Source organism: Acanthopagrus latus, chromosome 14 (assembly GCF_904848185.1).
Source record: "Acanthopagrus latus isolate v.2019 chromosome 14, fAcaLat1.1, whole genome shotgun sequence".
NCBI lineage: Eukaryota > Metazoa > Chordata > Actinopteri > Spariformes > Sparidae > Acanthopagrus > Acanthopagrus latus.
Window position 1 is genome coordinate 14059118 of NC_051052.1, and position 17830 is coordinate 14076947.

The 17830-nt window shown below is 43.0% G+C and overlaps 1 protein-coding gene across 2 annotated transcripts; it reads right to left on the minus strand.

Annotated features, from left to right (window-relative positions):
- Positions 1-1535: 1535 nt before the first annotated feature.
- Positions 1536-16261, minus strand: slc6a1l (solute carrier family 6 member 1, like). Of its 2 annotated transcripts, none has more exons than XM_037122423.1 (15): positions 15365-16261; positions 12637-13045; positions 9886-10017; positions 9336-9436; positions 8674-8783; positions 8410-8542; positions 6289-6423; positions 6094-6197; positions 5880-6004; positions 5304-5416; positions 4561-4692; positions 4178-4280; positions 3767-3867; positions 2691-2858; positions 1536-2369 (listed from the first exon to the last, which is right to left on the minus strand). In XM_037122423.1, the coding sequence occupies exons 2-15, from the start codon at positions 12872-12874 to the stop codon at positions 2274-2276; spliced, it is 1791 nt and encodes a 596-aa protein (XP_036978318.1). In that variant the 5' UTR covers positions 12875-13045; positions 15365-16261; the 3' UTR covers positions 1536-2273. The 2 variants fall into 2 exon arrangements, with proteins under 2 accessions (XP_036978318.1, XP_036978319.1); XM_037122424.1 differs by lacking the exon at positions 15365-16261 and adding an exon at positions 13763-13890.
- Between the last annotated feature and the right edge of the window lie 1569 nt (positions 16262-17830).

A 17830-nucleotide genomic window follows, 5' to 3' on the forward strand; every position in this document is an offset into this window, starting at 1 on the left:
CTTTGGTTCTTTGGATTCAGTGACTTGATTCTTTTGAAACTTCTGAGCCGCCGTCAGTGTGGAGCTGCTGTGGGAATATAGTTCATATATCACGCTGCATTTTACCATTCATTACATCATGAAGTTAACATTTAAACTTTACACTATAAGACACTTGATTGTAGATGCTTTAAAACATTAATAAAAGACGTATTTATTGTCGTTTATAACAGGATTCAAACACATTTATTGAGTTTAACCCATCTATTATATCACTGTTAAACCTTTAATAAGCTTTTTTAAGATTGATGAATAATTAGAAATTTAACCGAGACACATATATCTCATTAAGTTTACTACATTCTTTATTATACACTTAAAGATATGACATGTAGGAGTTTCAGGTTAAAATGTATTAAAACGATCAGGCCATTGTCACATATTTTGAGATGTGTACTTGACATTATCCCGAATGTTTCCAACAAAGTTCAAACCCAGTGAAATCCCCATGTTTACTCAAGTTAACGTGTCCGGCTGGCCGTCACTACTTCCAGGATAGAGAAGTTGGGGAACGAGACGAAAAAGACAAAACTTATCTGCACCAAACAGCCAGATTACTACTGTACTGTACATTAGCAGTGACATACACCAGGGGGGTCAGCCCTCAGTGAATTAAGCACTCACCAGAGCATCAGAGATGCAAATGTCTTTTGTTTTGTTTTGATAGAGAGCCCCCTAGTGGCAGAAGTTACATATTGTACATTAAAATCAATGTTAATAAGCCTTATTATCTATTAGCTAACGCTTATTAGAAGGATAATATAAAGCGTTGCTCTCTGTGAGCTGTCACAGAGTCTGTCAGCTCATCGTTTTGTTGATTCCATCCCGCAGCTTTAAAGTTTTAGTAGATCTCTGCTCTTACCAGTGTGTTTCCAGCAGCTGCTGTTTTCAGTTAATAGGCTCACAAAACAAACTGTGCACCACCCGGCAACACACAGCAGACAGACAGTGTTGGTAATTAGCTGGTGATGGTGACGGAACGACGAGCACCTAAAGAGACAAATATTTCCCACTGAAGCTGCAGGAGAGGAAACCAGAGCTAAAAGGTAAGTGAGGAGGTTTCATTTATGAGGTCAGCAGACTTTAACGTTACTCATGACGACTTTAAGATATATTGTGTCAGTGGTTTGTGTACAGCTTGTTTCTGGTGCCCCCTGGAGGCCCGAAAATAGAAAAATGTTAGCGCAAGTTTAACAGATAATTCTTCTCTCGAACTTGGCCTTTACTGCAGTCGCTGCCCCCCCTCCGGTGATGAATGATTGTGTTCAGTATTTCATCACTTACCTCAAAGAAGAACAGGGCAACCTTTCCACAGCGCTGCAGCTGACGCATTACATTACATCACCCTGCCGCCAGCTCGCTTGTGTAATGGACCCATTTTCAGCAATCACAAAACATTTTCTGGACTCGAACAGTTAAAATGTGTAAAACTCAGTTACACTCCATCACTGGACTTACCAAGCACTACACTGCGAGATGCTGATGGAGAAAGGAGATGAGTTACCAGCTGCAGTTTATTTTTTAGTTTTTAACACATTAAAAACTGACATAAAATCCTTCATACATCATCATTTGACATAATCTGCCCCAAAACTGACCAATCAGAGCATTTTATCGCACTGAATGCAACCCACAGTATGAAACAACTTAAAAAATAAACGTACTCGACGTAATGACACAATTATATTTACAGTCTTCTAACACTTTCGATTACACAACATCATCATTTAGAACACATCTCCAAGTGGGGGTTAACTGAGAACAACAAACAGCCTGTACACCTTTAATGACATTAATAATATAGTCAACATCACAGTGGCTGGTTTGTCTGTTCTTTAAGCTACCACAAGCAAATTATATCGCATTACAGTTTCACACCTAGAATCAAGTTTTACCAGATTTTTTTAATGCCTCTGTACAACAACATTTATGACATTTGTGGCCTTATAACAGTAATTTTGTTGAGTTGTTGATAAAATATACAAGTAGGGTGACGTCGTGGTATATATGTGGTGTATGCACATCATTTCATTTCATTCTATCCTGACCCCCCCTCCTTTTAGTTGCCTGATTTTTCGGCATAATTTAAGATGGAGGAAAAAAAACAACCCTGTTGTAACATACTGTACAATATTCCATCCGTCCAGTTGTCAAAATTTCAAATGTCAGCTACGGCAGGTCGAGGCAGAGGGGAGAAAATGCCAGTGGGGTTATTTCGACCTGAACAGTCCTGGTTAGACGGGAGCTTCGCCCACGCTCCCCGTGCGCGTAAATTCTTCATGCTTCGATGACCTCTCGTCCTCCAGGGAGGTTGTCATCGTCCGCCAACGCTGGTCAAGTAAAGAGAGGGCTTCGTCAGTCAAAGGTGATTCTCCAAGATCAGGTATGTTTGATGGAACGAAATCAAATCTTAAAATCAACAGAATCTGATTTTGCGTGAAACAAACAGTAACAAATGATTAACTATAACACTCCATACACAAAAACAGGATAACGATGTTCTGTGAGTTCCTTTTCTGAATACCTGCAGTCTAAATAACCCCCGCCTTTCTGCTGCTGCTCTATTTCCTCAGTGATTATCAGCCCTCCTTAACTGCAGCTAAAAGGCACTAACAACAGACCGAACAGTGAGTCATGGAAGAGGTCCGCACCTGTTTGATGCTGCCCTTGGTGGTGCAGAGCATGTAGATGAAGTAACCCGGGATCAGAACCATGGAGGACAGCGCCATGAACCAGCCGATCACTTGGCCCCACAGCGGGTACACGTACTTCCCCAAGGTGAGGGGGGTCATCTCGATGGCACTGAAGGTAAACACCCCCTGCAATGGGAATTAGGTACATTAAGTCCATTTAGTCTTGGCGAATATGAAGTTACAAGGTGGTGTTTTGTGTGTTATTTAAAGATCTTAAGATTATTACATTATTATATTCTTATGGACCTGTTTCTCAAAAAAAACCAAAAAACATCTATCTTAGCTTAGGTGCACTCCAGGACTGGTGAAAATAATATCTTTTAGGATTCTCAAGGCTTCAAAAGACTTTGATTACACTGGATGAGCTGCATTTCAACCAAAAAATACATAAAACGGCCCCATGTATTTTTGGTTGTTTTTTAATGGTTTAAAGCAAGTCCCCATCCACTTCAGTTGTTTAGGCGAATGCCATTATGATGTGAAGCTCCAGAAATGTCTTGTGGACAACAAACTTCACCTGACTTTCCATCCGCATGACAGTGAATAGATAATGACTGGATTTTTATTTTCAGGAGAACTTTTCCTTTAAACCATGCAGTAAAGTGTAAAACTTGTCCATGCAGTCATAAATGTGCGTGTCAGATGACTATTAGTTGTGTAGCTATTTAAGAACAGACCATTTAGCCCAGTTTAACCTATTTGTCTAGTCTAGATGTCATTTGCCAATCAGTGATGAATAGGCTGCACTTAAATTTTTGGCAGAATATCCCTAATTTTCCATTTTGCCTGTGTAACGGTAGACTTCCTTTATCGCTTCATTAGTGAAGATGAAGACGTTGCCATGATTTCCCTGAGGGCCTGACAAGCCCACGAGTTGAAGCAAAAGGAAACCGATTCAGCAGCGTCATCAATTCTCCACCTGTCGGCACTCCATCTGGCTCGATGGGTTCATAGATCTCCGCGAGGGAGACGGAAGCTCACGTTCAAAAAAACGCTCAGCATGGGGGTCAGATCGACAATCACTCCCCGCCTACCAGGCAGATGAGCGGCGTGAAGAACTTCCAGCAGAGCTTCCACCAGACACATGGCCTGTAGCCGATCATGTCCTCGATGTCCTTATAAAACCTTTCAGCTCCTGTGGCATAGAGACGGGAGGACAAAGAAGAAGTGTGTGTGTGTTAGCATGGAGATAACGACCACCAGAACAAATCATTACATGTTGAAAGAGAGGGGGACGCTGATTGGACGGGGAGTCTTATCGCAGGAAGTGGAGCAGATAAGAGTAATTTCCTGTTGGACAGCTTATAGTTTATATAGCGAATCTACATGCCTGATTCATGAGGTGACTTGGCGCGATATCATCCTTTCCCACCCGGCTTGTTCGCCTTATTTTAGCTGTGGTAACGTTTGATTTCACTCTAGACTCCATAGAATACATTTCTTACCATAAAACCAGGATATGGAGACGGTTTCGAAGAAGACGAGATAGAGAAGGCACATCCCGCTGGCGGAGTAGTAATCAAACAGCTTGAACACGTAGAGACCGCCCTGGGGGGTTTCAACGCACATACGGAAACACATATCTGCTTTAGAGGCTCAATATTAACACCACTGTCTTTTTTTATATAAAATATGCATGATGAATGTACACTGCAGGTTGCTGTGAGATCGTTTTGTCGTCATGTTTAATGCAGGAGCGGGCTCTTCTTCCTCGTGTTTGAAAAATGTAAGCAGATTTAGCTTAACACTACACCGCCCGGCATGTAAAGAGCTCTGATTTAAAACTGTACAAAACAGTTCAGATCACCCAACTGTGTTAACTATATACCTGTGTGATGTTAGAGAAGCCGATGATGAAGGAGATGAGACAGACGATGAGGATGAAGACCTTCTTCCTCTTCCTCAGCACCATGGGATATTCATCCATCAGAGCGGTGATGAAGCCTTCCACTGTGCAGAACTAACACAGAGCAGCATCAAGAGACGTGAGTCAGAGCTTTGAAAAAGTTCCAAGCATATTTTTCTTTGTCCAAACCTGGCGCCTACAGTTCCCATGATGCAATACAACCACTGACAGGAAGTCGGATATGTGGGTGCGTTATCTGGCAGGAAGTCGGATATTTGGGTGCGTTATCTGACAGGAAGTCGGATATTTGGGTGCGTTATCTGACAGGAAGTCGGATGTTTGGGTGCGTTATCTGGCAGGAAGTCGGATATTTGGGTGCGTTATCTTGCAAGAAGTTGGATATTGGATGTGTTATCAGACAGGAAGTTGGATATTTGGGTGTGACATAAGTATTCTTTTCTATTATTTATTCAGTTGTCATTAATGATCACTTAAGTTGAGTCCATCTCATCTCAGCACCGTAGACACTCTTCAGTGTCAGTCAGAAGTCAGATTTCACTGTTATCTTGAACAGGACATCATCATCTAAATCAAATATTAATGAATAATTCATTTACACAGTAGCTGTTGGTATTTCAGTGAAGAACAATGGATGAGACCAAAAACTGCTCTACTAAACACTGTTCAGCAACACGTGAAGCATGTGAAGAGCGTGCTGTATGTACCTGACTGTCCAGGCCCAGCATCATGAGCATGGAGAAGAAGAGGATGGCCCACAGAGACGACATGGGCAGCTGGGTGACGGCCTGAGGATAAGCTAAAAACGCCAGACCTGGACCTAAATGCCACACAGAAGAAACACATTTTAACTTGTCTGATCACATTATACAGCCTCCTGAAATACATGAGCACTAACATATTTACATGCATCAGATGCACAAACAGCGCCATACTTTTTAACTTGTTTTTTTTCTTTTGAATTTGACTTGAACTGAATTGACAGCCGCCCACATTTGAAAAACATTTCCAAGGCTGCCAAACGAGTTCACTTGTATGTGCAGCTCAGGACTGAAAGCAGGTCAATTTGTCAGAGAGGACTTTGTGTAAAGGTCAAATACACGAGTCTCCAGTCTGAGAATATTTCTCTCCGGTTTATAAACATTGGTGTGTCTTGCCTATTTGAAGTACTGTAAGGATGGGAAGAGAATCTCTTTAACCGTATGCCTTAGAGGGGGTCAGAACACTTTTTGTTTTCTTTTCTGCATATACTTGTGTGTTCCTGTTCGGTTTTGCATCTGCACCTGATGCTGCCAACTCTTGCACAGGTTTCTTGGTGATATAGGACATGAAGCCTACAATAGAGAAGATGACGAAGCCGGCAAACATGCTGGTGCAGGAGTTGATGCAGCACACTATGATGGAGTCCCTGAAAGAGAAAAGGGATAAACAATTTGAATTAAATTGCGGACAACATATAGAGGATGTAGACGAAGCTTGTGACTGCATGTTTCCTACTTGTAGACATCGTTGTTGTAAGAGTTGTAGCTCCCCAGTGCGATGAGCGAGCCCAGGCCGAGCCCGTAGGAGAAGAAGATCTGAGTTGCTGCATCCAGCCACACCTGTCGAGACCACAGATGCGTGAGCGTATGCCCGCATTCACGTCCGTTTGTTCGCGTTTCATGAAAGCGGATGTGCGCAGGACTGCCTTACCTCAGAGCGGATGAGCTTGTTGAAGTCGGGGGTGATGTAGAAGCGGATCCCGTCGATGGCTCCAGGCAGGGTGACCCCGCGGAAGAAGAGGATGAACAGCATGAAGTAGGGATAGGTGGCTGAGAAATAGACCACCTGGGAGAGAGAGAGAGCCAGAAACTCGTGATTCATGCAGAATTAAAAAATGAGAGAACGCCCAAGTTTCCCTTGAGTAACTAAAAGTAAAAAAAAGAGATGCACAGTATATAAAGAGTAAAGTATGTTGGAGGAATATTTCCATCGCTCTCTTTGCAGAGGGGATGTGGCCAGCAGTTCCATAGCATAATGATGATGCTTAATTGGTAATGTCCGTCAAGGCCACGGCTTTAGGGGAATTCATTTTTCTCGCACGCATTAAAATCCAATTATCCCTGGCAGTCGATGTGTAAATGTGTTTCTGCTCGCACATATCACTTCGACTTGCTGTAATTTAAAAAGTCCGCAGCAGCGGGCCGAGTGATTTCTTTCTTTACTTATCACCCCTTGATCACTTCAGCAGTTTGGGATTAAATAATAACTTATAGCACCGACTCTCTTTCTCCACCTGAGTGAAACGTGGACAGCAGAGGTAAACAGAGTCAGCGTCTGAGGAGAATAAATGAGTATTAAGACACATCATTTTCAAATTAAAAAGAGAAAGAATTCACGCTTATTTTAGGTATGAGGGACGAGAATCGGTTGATAAAGACAATTAAAATCCGGGAAGTATAGGAGGGTATCAATAAATACCATAAAGAAAACAGCCATAATGCCCTATAAACATAAAGGGTTAGAGCTGATTGAAGCAGATATTAGCTCCTATGCCAGTCCTAGCGCCTACAACAGCCACTGAGTGATTGTGTAGATTTGTGGCCCACTCTCTCTTCTTCTCCTCTCCTCTCCTCTAGGTTATTATAGTTTTTAAAGCGATAAAGCTTGAAAACTGGGAATTGTTTAGGTTGATTTTGACATTTTGCTCCTTAATTACGTTTTTCCACTTATTTTTGATTAATGTTACGTGCATGGAGTTGGTGAGTATAAGGAAATAAAGAAGTATAATGAGTTTCTCTGCTGTTACTATGAGAACAAAAATCTTAAATGTTAAATTAAATGTGGACTTGGACAATGTAAGAGTAATAAGCTAAAAGGGTCAGCTACAGAACATCTGCAGGCTTATTTCTGCATTAAGAAATTAAGATGTGAAATATGAATGAATAATTAAGTTTGCTCAAACTCATATAGATTAATGCCAGAAGCACCGTTGGAGCACAGAGTACAGAGCCTTCATGATGGCCTATAAACACAAAGGATTAATTAGCCAGCAGCACTCACTCCGGAGCAACAGTGCACATAAGAAACAATTTACATTACGACTCAACAATCAACGACTGTGAAATTCAAATACCAATAAAGTTTTTATTCTAACATTTCAGCGGACGACGGGCCTAAATGTCATCGTCGCTTGAAACTCAAAGTCCAACAAATCAGTAATTCATGTGAATGTGGATATTTGGATCAATGAATGAAATCCCGCTGCTGATCTGGGGGACAGATCAATAACCTGAGCACTGTGACTCGTGACAGGTGCGCTTTGGAGATAAACTGAAAACAAGAAGGGGCTGAAGTATGCCACATGAACATGCATCTTTCTTACCAACCTGCTCATTTCAAATATTCTTTCACTGCTTACTTTGTGCTTTGTAACCAATTCACTTTAGTATGCTACCATGCTAACGTCACGGAACACAGTGCCCAACTGAGGGTGAGGCTGAAAGGATCAATCCATCCACTAGTTGTCCAGATATGTGACTAAAAAGTGCCTCAGGAAATCTCATGGGAACGCCTCTGTTTCTGGGCCTCATCATCTGGGCGCCGTGATGAATTATCATGAATCGCAATCAATCTTTTAAATGTGTTGACATTTTTCAGTTTGGCCTCCCGGTTCAATTTTTCTCTTTAATCGGCTCAGCCGGCAACAACATTGTGTCATGTTTGAATGATACGACATTAAAATATGCAAAAGAGGAGAAGGGATTCAGATAAAGCAGACTCTCTGATGTGATGCAGCCGGGGAGAGCAGGGAGTGAAGCTGAAAAGTCTGACCTTCCCCGTCCACTCCACTCCTTTCCAGATGGAAAAATAGACGAGCACCCAGGCCAGAGCCAGAGTGCCCACCAAGGGCCAGCGAATCTCCCCTGGCTCCTCCAGACCGCTAGACAGCTGGTGCATGTTACGCCTACAGGAACACACACATACACACACCCCAAATTCAGACACAGATAAGCACAAACAGCCTCCAGAAAACAGCTCCAACACTCACTCGTGCATTCACATACTGTATGGCAGGAACATTTCTGGCTGACTTACTCCCAGAACTCGGTGACGGCGCTGGTCAGGTTGGTGGTGTCTGTCAGACTGTAGTTACAAAAGCATTTTTCCGTGTTCCAGGGGTTATCGCAGCTTTGCCAAGGCAGCTCCTGCACACAAAAACACACACGCGCGTAAACAAAACACGGCTCCAGCAGCTCAGAATTCTGATAAGCATTTCTCGGCTTTTGGCACAAAACAGTGATGTTTATCAAATGTTAACTGATGGGATTTGCATTAGAACAAAAAAATATTATCTTCTGTCATCTGTAACTTTGACCCTCCACAGTCCCCAATTTTAATGAGCCAATTGTGTTTTTTCAGCCTTCAGATAATAACACAACAGTTAAAAAAATATATTTTTTGATCCCTGCCTCTCAGTCCTCAAGCCTCAAGCACAAGGCCTGCAAAGTCTTTAAGTTTCTTCCACCAGGCTTCTCGGAGACGGGCAGTCATGCGGAGACGTGCAAAAGCAGAGTGAGAAAACCCGAGACGGAGAGAGAAAAACCTTGTCGAGGTGATAAACAAGTCTCGAGCAACTTTTCTCCATGTACCTAAGGTGATGAAGGCGTGACTGGCAGTGATTGTGTACAAAAGCAGAATTTAGAAGATGTCTATTTCCAGTTTAGGTCTGCTTCTCCATGATTGATTATGTGACATACCGAACCAAAGGAGTTGAATAAGTAGTAGAGTGCCCAGGCAATGATGATTATATAGTAGATGTTGAGCCAGAAGGACAGGACCACTGCAGCCAAACCGACACCTGAGGAAGGAAGAGGAAGTCAGCATTTACAGTTAAATATCTTATCGATAAATATCATCATCATCATCATCATCATCATCATCATCATCATCACTGTTCCCATTTTTTGTATTTACTTGCCCTTGAGTCTGAATATCAGTTGGCACAGCAGCACACTGACTATCGCTGTCGCCGTCTGTGCTGGCAGGAGATTAAATGTGCTTCACTCGAGCTCTTTGAGGCTCAGAGGCATCTGCCACCAACAAGCACTGGGTCTTAAATGAAAATTTCCTTTTTTTTTTGTTTCAGCCTGGAGAATAAACTGTGTTAAAAAATGAACAATTTGAGTTTCCAATCTAATAATTTTTTTCCACAAAGGAAGCTCATGTGCGTAGCTTAAATTATATATGCAAATGTATATCTGACAGCAGCTGAACATCCGTATCTTCCCATTTATACCCACATCTTACCTTTCATCATGGGCAAGAGCTTCCACACCCCGAGCCCTCCAACTGAGGTGAACTGTCCCAGAGACGTCTCCAAGAAGAACAGAGGTATCCCAGCAAACACCAGGGTCAGAAAATATGGGATCAGAAAGGCCCCTAAATAGATCATAACAAGGAGGCAAAATATGTTGGGGTCGATGATTTAGACAGCAATCACAAGGATTAATAAGGTTTTTTATCAGAAAACTTTCATTAACATGGCATGAGTCATACTGATACTGATGAAACCGGCTGACAGCTCATTATACCATTTAATATTTGATTCAAACAAATAGTTGTATTCATTTTAAACAGAAAAAATACATTAAATATTTATGTTACATTGTGGTAAGGATGACATATCCTTTTCTGTCTGCCTAAAGATATACCTTGCGCATTAGGAAAAATGCTATAAGACAGTCTTGTTTAAATATCATAGTTTTGCATTTACAACTCAGAAGGTCTTAAAGTGCAACCTTAGTCCCATTAATCACGTTCACGAGATATAAAGGCTTGTCCAAGATTCCCTGACACTACAAGGAAGTAAGTGTAAGTGCTACAGAGTGACTTCAAATCTGGGTTGGCATCTAGGTTAGACAGCTGAAGTCTGCAGACGGAGAAAAAATAACAAGCAAGGGCAGCTTTTTATAAAGATGTGTACATGTTTAGAGGGAAAATGTGGCACTCTGAAGGGACTGGGAGTTGGAGGCTTATCAGATCAAGAAAGGGGCAGGTTTACCATGAGACATGCCCCCTGCTGGGGCACTAGATCACCGTCTTTGATCAAGCTGAAAATGGTAGTGTGGTTTCAAAGAGCAGGTTTAGGTTTTAAAAAGATAAATAAACCACTTAAAAGTCTGAATGCTTAGCAGAGAGTAGCACCCCCAGTTGTTGTCATGCCAGGAGGTAGATGGCGTCAAGAGAAAGAGACGTAAGGCCTTCTAGGCAAACTCAAACCGAGGTATCTGCGGTTAGGCCACCATTGTTGGGGCCTGTGACAGTGTATGATGTAAGGTAGACACTCTAGAGAGAATGATGAGCTCTTACATGGGAAACCAGCCAATATACAGAGCCACATACACACCAGCCTCCGGATGACAGATGCATCAAGTAGCCAATGAGATTTAAAATCCAGCAATATATAGTTTATTACACTTTTTAAAGCACTAAAGCTTGAAAACTGGGAACAGTTTAGGCCATTTTGCTCTTTAATTAGGCCGTTTTTTCCACACAAGCACTTATTTCTGACTATTTTTATGTGCATGGAGTTGGTGTGAATAAGGAAATAACGAAGCATAATGAGTTCCTCTGGTGTTACCATCAGAATAACAATGCATTTTTTAAAAAAAAAAATTTTGCCAGCCGCTGATGTGAATGATGAGCTCTTACATGGGAAACCAGTCCGAACAGAGAAGTTAAAATGTGCATGACTAGTCTAGGGATTTAGCAGTGTGGCGTAGAGCGCCAACACTCTCAGCAGGGAGGAAGTGGAGTCCAAGCGAGGAAGTTTTACAAGCTCAGGCAGCACTAACTCATTGGTGTATTGGAGGGCTGATACAGTATGTGTCTGGGAGGTTTGGACTAAGCGTGGTAAAGCAACGGCAGCTGGCAGGAAAGAAAAGTGTCTGTGGAGGCGATTCAGATGTTGCTAAAATTGAATGATTTGTTGGGTAGCTGTAGACTATTGTTTGGATACATGACGGCTCAGACAACATGTTAGCTGGCGTGTTGCACTGTTAGCATCCTAGTTAGATAAAATGTTGTTTGGTTTATTCAATAGCTTAGTGCAAGCTAGCCTGAGATATTGTTAGCTTTTCCAGTTCAACCCTGATTATTTAAGTATGTGATTGTCCTTCACTCTTTGTTGGTTCGTCTGTGTTTCCATGTCCGTTACCCGGGTCTGTTTTCTCTGCTTTTTTCCCTGCGTTGCTCATGGCGTTCCTTTATTTGCATAGCGCCGGTTCACAGCAAAAGTTATCTGATGATATTTTCCAACTGGATGGTACTGTGTTGCTTTTTGTTGCCAGCCCTTTCTTGCCTGCCTTCAGTATGTGCACCACAGCTTTAGTTCATCAAAGCTCGCTTGTCTTCCTGCCTGCCTTATTGTCTGGTGTTTGGGTACGCAACACTTTCCTGTTCCGGACCAGTCTATTGTCGGACAAAGGGTACTTAACTGTTTGAAATTAGGTGCGCAAACCGGAACAAAACTGGTTCCAGGTTTGTGCCTTGGATGCCAGGCAGGTGGAGAGACATAATAAAAGACATGTTTCTAATATCAAAGAGGTTGCTTAGCGGTGGACAACTGGACAGGTCATGGCAGTCAGATGAACTTGGACAAGCCATTTGGACCAGCCACTGTAGATTAAAGGCCCAACTCATTAAGTATTGACACTTTGGGATGGCAGCCGACCCAACCTACAATCCCAAAGCATCGGTGTGAGACTAAGAAAATCAGCTTTCTCTGGACCTTTAACCTGAGTAGTGGAAAGGTGCAGTGGGTCAGAGAAAGTTGTGAAAAATCGTAAGTACCATTTATAAATCTAGAGCTAGACGGGCAGAAGGCTGGACTACTGAGCGTTAGGATCATACTGCCTATCAAGCTAGTGGGGGCAGCCATGGCAGCTCAGCCTGAGCAGATACAATGTTGTTCAGGGCAGAGTAAAAATTATGTTATCAGAACTGACTTTATACTGCCTGACGGTCATTTGTGTCCGTCATTCTCATGACAGTACTTACCTCCACCATTCTTGCCACACAGATAAGGGAACCTCCAGACGTTTCCGAGACCAATGGCGTATCCCACACACGACAGCAAGAAATCAAACTTTCCCTTCCAGCTCCCCCTGTCGGGTGGCTCTTCTTTCTTCTTTTCATCTGCAGGGGGCGCCACAGGATCCAGCTCCTCGAAGGGAACTGCTTGTTTGACCTCCGTCGGGGAGTTTAAATCCACTGTGCTCCGCCCAGTCTTCCCCATGGTGGTGGGACCACTACAGACCAGTGGGGTCAGGAAGTCACTTGGTCCTCACAGCCTGTAATGGTGATGACTTAAAGTCTCTGTTCCTGTCCAGCTGAGGCTCTCACACTGAGGTTTGCTCTTGACTCAACGGTTTCAGGACAATGTGCTGACACTGGATGTGCAGAAAATCTGTAGAGAGAAGGAGAATACAGTAAAGACGTGTTATTACGCTTATCTGCGGGCCATACTAAAAGCTTTGCTGTTGTGTTTGGGACTGCTGTGGTGGGAATACTACTCAAATTACAATTTAATGATGTTGTGGCATTTTTACAGTCTTTTTTTACAGCCCTTTTAATAACATGGGCAGCTATACAGCTCCCCAAAACTAAATGTCCACCAAGTAAATCAGTGAGAGAATATTAAAAAAACCCTGCAAAAGTAAATATGAGTAAGGAGTAAAGAAAAGGGCGAGGACGTTGGGCCACACAGGACATATTTTATGGGTCAGATGTTGCGGCGTCTACCAGGACAGTTGGTTGTTTGCAGTTCTGGCTCAAGCAATTCACCTGCCTGCCCTCGTCCTCGTCAGAATCCCTTTTTGTGAAATAAACCTGTCAAACTCTACTCCAGCCTTCTCCTCTCTGCCAGCTACAAAACGTAACATCAAAGCCGACAACATAATATCCAAAGGGTCAAGACTCAGGCGGATTGTTAGGGAGACTGCACTTCCTTGACTTCATCGTGAGGAGAGTAACTCCAGTGAAAACCGCTGCCTTGAAACGTTCAACTTTTTCAAGATGGCCGCCATTTCCAGCCCAGAAAGGTGCCGTATGTAAGAGTGTGAAGAAATAACAGTTTTGACATTATGTTAAAGACGCCTTTGTGTTGTGTTGAAGAGATATCTACCGAAGTAAGCTTGCTAACCAGCTAGCCTGATGCCTCCTTTGCCGAGCAGTACAAAGCTCCTGTGGTTGAAACCGACACTCCCCTGGTGGTCGGACTAGCTGCACAGCTAACTGAGCTAACAAGCTAACAGTAGCTACAGTCATGAACGTATAACTAGAATACAGTTAGCAGTCACTTTGCTGCCTCTGTTTGTAGGGAATATGACTTCACAGATTAAGCCCCTTATTCAATAACAACAATAATACAATTGCTCTTTAAAGCTTTATCATGTAGCACCACCATGGTCTGAGCAGGCAGGTGGCATAAAATGTTGTGAGCACTGCACTGTGCATCTCAATCACTTCTCACACATCCCTTCCTCGCCTTTCATTCCGGTCCACCGCAGTCGAGCTCACGCTGAGTCTTCACAATACCAACAAGAAGGCGAAAAAGGCGACAAAAAATACCACAACACTGACGGAAACGCCACAAAGGCTCCGCTGCGTGCTGCCCGAAAATGAAACGCTTCATGTCTTGCCAACACCTGCTTGTCTCACTGTTGAAGAATTTAAACCCATGAGTGAAACACATTATACATAATCATTAGTTGCTTCTGGAATAATCTCATGACTGGAGGTTATCACATGTTCAGGAAGTTAATTGGGAGGAAGCTGCTCATGATAAGCAAATATTGACCGACCCAGAAATCGTCTCGATCCCCTCTACGCCCCCGCCTGACACTCCACACCAGCAAATCCTCCACTCAGCTCTGTTATTTTTCTGTCATTTTCTTCACTGTTTATTCTCACCCACAGAGAAGCTTTGGAACAGGCGGATCACACTGAGCTTTGTCATTGTATTCGGCATGCTTAATCGTCAACCACTGATTTAAAAAGCTGGCTGAAATGTGAAATGCGTATTCATGTTCAATCGGTGTCCCGCGACGAAAATGCCTTTGAATGATTTAATAGATGCATCATTTATCGTGTCTACCAGCTTTTGATGGTGTTGATGAAAAGAAGCGTTCATTATATATGCAACGGACACCGTTGACCCTTACTGAAGAATGTAAAAACAAAAGAGCAATGCATTGGGAAAAGTCATAGTGATACATTTAAAACGGCGACGGTGTTTCAGTGTGATCTTCAACATAATCAGTGTCAATCAAACAAATACTCCCCTGTCTGTAAAATGAGCCACACAGTGTAAAAAAAAAAAGCAATCAACTTCAATTGGGCATCACGCTGTGAAATGATCAAAAATGTGCTTTCAAATTGTTGTCTAGGTGAGCCGGGGTATTGGCTTCAAAAGAATACCAATAATACGGAACACATCAGAGATTCCCTTTGAGGATGTCGTCCATTTAGTTTCAAAGTAAATCAGGCTGCTTATGGCAGCAGACACTTTTAAGGAGCCGTTTTCTTTTGCTTTTTTTGGGCTCCAGAAAAAGTTTTGTCCCTCTCAACAATTACAGCAAAAACTGTTAGCAAAGAGTTTCATCCAGTAACCATCCTAACCCCTAACTTCATTATCTCTGTGTTGACAACTCTGTCACCGATCAAATCCAATCCACTTGATGAGAGACGACGAGGAGGAAGAAGGGGGGAATGAGGTGAATCCTACCTGAGAGGTTCTCCTTTGTCAGGTCATCAGCTTCACTTTCTCCACGCCGGCACCACGAAAGTCCTGAAAGTTCAACTTAATATCCGAGAAAAAAGGTCATCATTGAGTCCAAAGCTTCAAACCAGCACTCCAGGCCCAAGCGAAGCCGCAATGTATCTGCTGCCCGTTTTTGATTTCCCTGCTCTTTCCTGTCTACTGTGTTTTCAGAGGACCTGTGGCTGTTCCCGCAGCTGGTATCGAGTGCTCATAATAAAGTTCGACCTGTGTGTCTGCTTTGATTACTGCTTAGCTCTGACTAGTGAGGCCCCGAAGCCATGGGGGATATGTCAATCGCCCAATTCTGGTGGGGGGGGGGGGGACTGTAGCGGCAGCAGCAGTGTGTGTTTGTGCTCCCTGCGCATGTGTTTGTTTGCAGCGGCCGAGGTCAGCTCTTGCCAGCGCCGTAACCATGGTGTTTCCCAACAGAGAAGGGCCGGATCAGTGAAAAAGCTCGTGGAGTTTTGGAAAATGAAACGAGGGATGACTGCTGGCAAAGTCCCTGGAAATGTATGACCACAGACGCGGTCATGCCAGCTTCAGACTCAGAGATCAGCACACAGAGCGAACGAATATTTATCCGCAGTGTCCTCGCTCGCTCAAATGATCGGAGGGAAATGTAGGACGGATCAAAGTGGATGAGTGCAAAATAATCTTAATTTCTCTTCGGCTTCAAACACAATCCATAATTACGCAATACGCATGCAACAAGCAATGCTCCTTCTTTGGCCTGCATGTGCAGCCATATAGCAGCGCCTTCTGCTGGGTTTCAGCTGCCAGATGGACAGTTGTGCCCAGCATGCAATGCAGACCAACACATATATACACAGGCAGAGACAGGAATTTCAAAGACAGAGGTCCAGAGAGCCACTCAATCTGCCATATTATGCCTCTGAAATGGTCACTAGATCTTCACTGAACTGTTTAAAGCATCTAGGTGCCACATAGTCCCAGCTGGTGCCTCAAAGGTGCATCCGAGCAAGACTTGATGTCTTCTGCTGAACATTAGTGATCCCACAAATCCATCTCGCCAGGCTTCAAGCTGTGCACTTCTGTCCGATTGAACCAACCAGCATCCTGATGAGGAACTGCTTGCAGCTTCATGCATGGATCAGTGATGACGATGTTAGCCCTGATGATGAAACTACATCAGTCAACAGAACTGAAGTGTATATTTAACTGAAAGATCAGTTCACTCTTTTCTAAACTGGCTTTGGGGAGGATTTGATTTACCAAGTGACCTCACAGGAGATTGACTTGATTGCTTGAATTTGGCTCAAAACAAATATCACCGGAATAACTGCTAACTGCTGCTAACTGTAGCTTGCCATGTAGCTAGCAGGAGCTATGGGAGTGTTAAATGTTTACTCCGCTAGCAGGATTTTTGGACCTGGACAGACCAGGGCTAGCTGGTTAGCGTGCTAACATCAGTAGATGTCTCAACACTACAATACATAAACACCTTCATGTTAAAACTGCTGTTTCTCCACCCTTAGTTGATTATTTTAGTTTCCTTTTAGTGATTTTTGACACATCCAGCTTCATTTTATGGCTTGTTAGACTGTTTAACTACTTTTAAAAGTTCTTAATATAAAAGAAAGAGGCATATTGGATATATTGGATGGACTGACCAAGTGTATATTGTCTTTTTATTACTCTAGTGGCCATAAGACAATGTCCTCATTTATATTGATGAAATCAGATATGAGAGATCAACCTGGCAGGTAACCTCCCAGCGTTAATATCTGTTCCAGATATTTTATCACCAGCCGATTAGAAAGGCTAATGAACATCCCCACAACGACCCAGGTAGCACCGTGCCTAATGTCCTATTGGTGCACTGGTGGGCGGGGACACTTGATAGATGTGGGGTCCCGAAAGTGTGAGATCAGATGATATTAGTGGCTTAATTACACCCGTGGCAAGCAGCTGCTATCAAAAGCAGATTGGGTGTAATCTCTGGTGAGGTTTGTTGTCCACGCGGACCCGAAATGATGAAGGCCGGTTGGATTGGAGATGTCAAAGCTGGTTTTCATCAATGTGTTTACAGCGTCCCCCTCGATCAATGCAGCCTAATTATGATTCCAGAGTGTCCACGGCCCAAGAATAATAGAGAGCGATTATGTAGGTGACGCTGGCAGAATGACAGAGAGACTGGATGTCGTAAAGAATAAAGTTTAGTTTGTCAGAGTTTTGAGGATTATGTCAGTGTTGGACCTGTTTTCACCTCAGGAGATTTATGTTGGGACGGGGATAGAAAATCAAAAAAAAAAAACAAAAAAAAGGATGAAAGAAAAAGCACAGAAAGGAAAATATATAGAAATTCACAGTCCTGTTTCACAGCAAAAAAATCCCGCGGTGAAGCTTGTTGGCTCTTGAAAGGCTCAGTCCAAATTTAAAATCTTCTTTGTTGGAGATCTGAGCCTTGTT

Bases quoted from the DNA above. Each gene is read 5' to 3' on its own strand.
- slc6a1l (XM_037122423.1), bottom strand. From the start codon at position 12,874: ATGGGGAAGACTGGGCGGAGCACAGTGGATTTAAACTCCCCGACGGAG. The intron at 10,018-12,636 runs GTAAGTACTGTC...TGATCTATTTAG, and splicing joins GTGTGGCAAGAATGGTGGAG to GGGCCTTTCTGATCCCATAT. The intron at 5,417-5,879 runs GTGCAGATGCAA...TGTGGCATTTAG, and splicing joins GCAAGAGTTGGCAGCATCAG to GTCCAGGTCTGGCGTTTTTA.